At 57.5% G+C, this 6,000-nt stretch overlaps 1 protein-coding gene across 1 annotated transcript in view; it reads right to left on the bottom strand.

Moving 5' to 3' along the window:
• The window catches only part of KEAP1 (kelch like ECH associated protein 1), a 60,426-nt gene extending 54,503 nt beyond the window's left edge, over positions 1–5,923 (bottom strand). Inside the window, exon 1 of the mRNA XM_075577444.1 lies at positions 4,661–5,923. Coding sequence (XP_075433559.1) covers positions 4,661–5,203 — 543 coding nt within the window. The 5' untranslated portion in view covers positions 5,204–5,923. The remainder of the gene's footprint in view (positions 1–4,660) is intronic.
• Between the last annotated feature and the right edge of the window lie 77 nt (positions 5,924–6,000).

The raw sequence follows: 6,000 nt of genomic DNA on the forward strand, positions 1-6,000 counted from the left end.
GGGGGGAGAGAGAGGGAGGGGGGGGAGAGAGAGGGAGGGGGGAGAGAGAGGGAGGGGGGGAAGAGAGAGGGAGGGGGGGGAAGAGAGAGGGAGGGGGGAGAAGAGAGAGGGAGGGGGGGGAAGAGAGAGGGAGGGGGGGGAAGAGAGAGGGAGGGGGGGGAAGAGAGAGGGAGGGGGGGGAAGAGAGAGGGAGGGGGGGGAAGAGAGAGGGAGGGGGGGGAAGAGAGAGGGAGGGGGGGAAGAGAGGGCGAGGGAGAAGAGAGAGGGAGGGGGGGAAGAGAGGGAGGGGGGAAGAGAGGGCGAGGGGGAGGGGGGAAGAGAGGGCGAGAGGGAGGGGGAAGAGAGGGCGAGGGGGGGGAAAGAGAGGGCGAGGGGGGGGAAAGAGAGGGCGAGGGGGGGGAAAGAGAGGGCGAGGGGGGGGGGGAAGAGAGAGGGAGGGGGGGAAGAGAGAGGGAGGGGAAGAGAGAGGGAGGGGAAGAGAGAGGGAGGGGGGGGAAGAGAGAGGGAGGGGTGGGAAGAGGGAGGGGGGAAGAGAGGGAGGGGGGGGGAAGAGAGAGGGAGGGGGGAAGAGAGGGCGAGGGAGAAGAGAGTGGGAGGGGGGGGAAGAGAGGGAGGGGGGGAAGAGAGGGCGAGGGGGGGGACAAGAGGGCGAGGGGGGGGAAGAGAGGGCGAGGGGGGGGGAAGAGAGAGGGAGGGGGGGGAAGAGAGAGGGAGGGGGGAAGAGAGAGGGAGGGAGGGGAAAGAGAGGGGGAGGGTGGGAAGAGGGGGGGAAGAGAGAGGGAGGGGGGGAAGAGAGAGGGAGGGGGGGAAGAGAGGGCGAGGGGGGGGAAGAGAGGGCGAGGGGGGGGGAAGAGAGGGTGAAGGGGGGGGAAGAGAGGGCGAGGGGGAGGAAGAGAGGGCGAGGGGGGGGGGAAGGAGAGAGGGAGGGGGGGAAGAGAGAGGGAGGGGGGGAAGAGAGAGGGAGGGGGGAAGAGAGAGGGAGGAGGGGAAGAGAGAGGGAGGAGGGGAAGAGAGAGGGAGGGGGGGAAGAGAGAGGGAGGGGGGGAAGAGAGAGGGAGGGGGGGAAGAGAGAGGGAGGGGGGGAAGAGAGAGGGAGGGGGGAAGAGAGAGGGAGGGGGGGAAGAGAGAGGGAGGGGGGGGAAGAGAGAGGGAGGGGGGGAAGAGAGAGGGAGGGGGGGGAAGAGAGAGGGAGGGGGGGGAAGAGAGAGGGAGGGGGGGGAGAGAGAGGGAGGGGGGGGAAGAGAGAGGGAGGGGGGAGAGAGAGGAGGGGGGGAAGAGAGAGGGAGGGGGGGAAGAGAGAGGGAGGGGGGGAAGAGAGGGCGAGGGGGGGGAAGAGAGAGGGAGGGGGGGGAAGAGAGAGGGAGGGGGGGGAAGAGAGAGGGAGGGGGGGAAGAGAGAGGGAGGGGGGGAAGAGAGAGGGCGAGGGGGGGAAGAGAGAGGGCGAGGGGGGGGGAAGAGAGAGGGCGAGGGGGGGGGAAGAGAGAGGGCGAGGGGGGGGAAGAGAGAGGGCGAGGGGGGGGAAGAGAGAGGGCGAGGGGGGGGGGAAGAGAGAGGGCGAGGGGGGGGGAAGAGAGAGGGCGAGGGGGGGGGGGAAGAGAGAGGGCGAGGGGGGGGAAGAGAGAGGGCGAGGGGGGGGGAAGAGAGAGGGTGAGGGGGGGGGAAGAGAGAGGGCGAGGGGGGGGAAGAGAGAGGGCGAGGGGGGGGAAGAGAGAGGGCGAGGGGGGGGAAGAGAGAGGACGAGGGGGGGGAAGAGAGAGGGCGAGGGGGGGGGAAGAGAGAGGGCGAGGGGGGGGGAAGAGAGAGGGCGAGGGGGGGAGGGAAGAGAGAGGGCGAGGGGGGGGGGAAGAGAGAGGGCGAGGGGGGGGAAGAGAGAGGACGAGGGGGGGGAAGAGAGAGGGCGAGGGGGGGGAAGAGAGAGGGCGAGGGGGGGGGAAGAGAGAGGGCGAGGGGGCGAGGGGGGGAGGGAAGAGAGAGGGCGAGGGGGGGAGGGAAGAGAGAGGGCGAGGGGGGGAGGGAAGAGAGAGGGCGAGGGGGGGAGGGAAGAGAGAGGGCGAGGGGGGGAGGGAAGAGAGAGGGCGAGGGGGGGGGGGAAGAGAGGGCGAGGGGGGGGGGGAAGAGAGGGCGAGGGGGGGAAGAGAGGGCGAGGGGGGGGAGAGAGGGCGAGGGGGGGGAGAGAGGGCGAGGGGGGGAGAGAGGGTGAGGGGGGGAAGAGAGGGCGAGGAGGGGAAAGAGAGGGCGAGGGGGGGGAAGAGAGGGCGAGGGGGGGGAAGAGAGGGCGAGGGGGGGAGGGAAGAGAGAGGGCGAGGGGGGAGGGAAGAGAGAGGGCGAGGGGGGGGAAGAGAGGGCGAGGGGGGGGAAGAGAGGGCGAGGGGGGGGAAGAGAGGGCGAGGGGGGGGAAGAGAGGGCGAGGAAGAGAGGGCGAGGGGGGGGAAGAGAGGGCGAGGGGGGGGAAGAGAGGGCGAGGGGGGGAAGAGAGGGCGAGGGGGGGGGGAAGAGAGGGCGAGGGGGGGGGGGAAGAGAGGGCGAGGGGGGGGAAGTGAGGGCGAGGGGGGGAAGTGAGGGCGAGGGGGGGAAGAGAGGGCGAGGGGGGGGAGATAGGGCGAGGGGGGGGGAAGAGAGAGCAAGGGGGGGGAAGAGAGGGCAAGGGGGGGGAAGAGAGGGCGAGGGGGGGAAGAGAGGGCGAGGGGGGGGGGAAAGAGAGGGGGAGGGGGGGGGGAGTGAGGGCGAGGGGGGGAGTGAGGGTGAGGGGGGGGGGAGAGGGCAAGGGGGGAGGGAGTTGATGTCAGACATAAAATAAGTCGGTGTAACATTCCGCGAGAGCAGCAGTCCCACGCACATGGGAGGTCAGCTACACAAGCGGTGTGATATACATATGTATTTCTTTATACACACGTATATATCTCCTCACCTCCCAGCAATGCGCGACTGTATGAATGAATGTATATGTATCTCCTCGGTGTGTGTATCTTAGATAGATACTATAGATAGATATACACCCCACATTAACGTACGCAATGGGACCGGAGCATGTATGTAAACCGATAATGTACTTAAAGTGAAGCACTACCTTTTCCCCACTTATCGATGCATGTACTGTACGGCAATCGTCATATACTGTACGTGCATAACTGATGTAAATAACGCGTGTGTAACAGGCTCTATAGTCTCCCTGCTTGCACACAGCTTCGGTACAGGTAGGGAGCCGGTATTGCTGTTCAGGACGTGCTGACAGGCGCATGCGCGAGCTGCCGTTTGCCTATTGGGCGACATGTCCTTACTCGCGAGTGTACTTAAAGTGAGTGTCCTTAAACCGGGGTACGGCTGTGTATATCTATATCACACACAAAACGTTGTCACTCAACAGTACAAAAAAATAAACGATATCAAAAAACAGTCTAAATTAATCCAAAATATACAACAAATAGTCTGGGATGACTGGTAGTGCTGGGGGAAAAACTAATATATAAAAACACACAAAACACACAAAACACAAACAGAAACCCCTATAAAGCACTGAGAAATAACCGTCATCAGCAAAGTAACAAGACAAAAAAGTCGGAATCAAAAGACATGGATTTTGTTTATAATTAAAATGTGGTGATATAGAGATATAGAGATATATATATATATATATATATATATATATATATTCCCCTATAAGATCTCACCCCCCCCAAAGTGCACGTATATATACATCTTCCCCAATATCATTTCACCTCCCCAAAGTGCACGTGTATATATAGATCTTCCCCTACAGTATCTCACCTCCCCAAAGTGCCCGTATATATATATATATATATATATACACAGTGGTTGACAAATCACCAAAAAATCTACTCGCCACACAAAAAAATCTACTCGCCACCTAGTACCAAACGTGTGCTGCTTGGGCCAATATTTACTCGCCCGGGGGTTAAATCCACTCGCCCGGGGCGAGCAAATGTATAGGTTTGTCGAACACTGTATATATATATATATATATATATATATATATATATATATATATATATATATATATATATATATATATATATATATATATATACACAGTAGATCTTCCCCTACAGTATCTCACCTCCCCAAAGTGCACGTATATATATATATATATATATATATATATATATATATATATATATATATATATACACACCGTAGATCTTCTCCTACAGAATCTCACCTCCCCAAAGTGCACGTATATACACAGTAGATCTTCCCCTACAGCATCTCACCTCCCCAAAGTGCACGTATATATACACACACACAGTAGATCTTCCCCTACAGTATCTCACCTCCCCAAAGTGCACGTATATACACAGTAGATCTTCCCCTACAGCATCTCACCTCCCCAAAGTGCACGTATATACACAGTAGATCTTCCCCTACAGCATCTCACCTCCCCAAAGTGCACGTATATATACACACACACAGTAGATCTTCCCCTACAGTATCTCACCTCCCCAAAGTGCACGTATATACACAGTAGATCTTCCCCTACAGCATCTCACCTCCCCAAAGTGCACGTATATATACAGTAGATCTTCCCCTACAGTATCTCACCTCCCAAAGTGCACGTATATACACAGTAGATCTTCCCCTACAGCATCTCACCTCCCCAAAGTGCACGTATATACACAGTAGATCTTCCCCTACAGTATCTCACCTCCCCAAAGTGCATGTATATATACTCCCGGGCCTTCTGGTGGAGTTCCTGGCACCCGATCTCCTCGGCGAAGCTGGCGAACCCGATGGCGTTGCTGGGGTCCAGCTGCAGGATCAGGAAGTCGCAGCACGCCTTCACCACCCGGTCCATCTGGTACATGACGGCGCCGTTGAGCACGTGGACCACGCACTTCTCCCCCACCGTGATGCTGGCGGTGTAGGCGAACTCGATGAGCCGCTCCATCACCTTGGGGTGGACGCCCTCGATGGGCACCGTCTCCATGCCGCACTCCTTCAGCCCGTTGGTGAACATGGCGCGGAAGACGGGGCTGCCCGAGGCCAGGACCACTTTGTGGGCCACAAAGTCGGCCTGCAGCTCCTTGTACCGGACCTGGAGGGTCACGTCGCACAGCTGTTGGCCCAGCCGCAGCTCGTTCATGATCTGGAAGGCCTGTTGGGTGTGGTCGGCCAGGGCGTAGTGGAAGAACCGGTTCCCGTAGGCGTGAGAGGGGGTCACTTCCGCCTGGCACTGCGTGGCATACATCACCCCCCTCCTCTCTCAGCTGCGCATCGTGCGTTAACCGTAATAATAGTTACTAACGACAAAATCCCATTAACAAAAAAAACACAAATTAATTCATTCTTTGTGTTGACTTCACAATGGAAAAATAACCACAAGAGCGAAAATTCCGCCGACGCATTTCGCTTGCTCCCAACCAAAAACGGAGGGGGGGGGGGGGGGGGGAAATGGATAGTTTAGATCATCCAATTCTACTCCACGGTTTGAAGGGAAGGGGGACGCGTTCTTGAAATTGAATGCCGGTAATTTCCACGGGGGGGGGGGGGTTTGGCACGGTGTGGACGCTGGCGGGCGAAGAAACGACAAAAAAGGAGGTTGAATGGCGGGGCCAGGGGGGAAAAAAAATGGCGGCCGTGAAATTATCCTGTAGTTGGGTAGCACTTTGGAGTCCAAGAAGTAAGGAACGTTTGTCGCACGCCGAGAATTACTCCATGGCCCAACGCTGGGGGTTCTGGGAGGTGTATTTGGGATCCAAAATGTCTCCTCATTTGTGCAGCCGTGTAGAAAATGTTTATCCCAAGCTGGAAATTATTCCATGGTTTAAAGCAGTGTGTGTGTCAGGAAGAAAGATAACCTTCCACGTAACTATATATCTCTTTCCCGCTATATGTCCAGAATACGCCCCAGTTGAGACCCCGCATTACAAGTCCCTACATTGAACATCGAGGACATTTTAGGTTTGATATCTGAAAGGTAACAAGGAAGAAAAAAAAAAGGATGTGAATATATTACATTTGAATGTGGTTTTTGTTTTTTCTCTC

The sequence above is a fragment of the Ascaphus truei genome, chromosome 20, assembly GCF_040206685.1.
Source record: "Ascaphus truei isolate aAscTru1 chromosome 20, aAscTru1.hap1, whole genome shotgun sequence".
In the NCBI taxonomy this organism is placed as follows: Eukaryota; Metazoa; Chordata; class Amphibia; order Anura; family Ascaphidae; genus Ascaphus; species Ascaphus truei.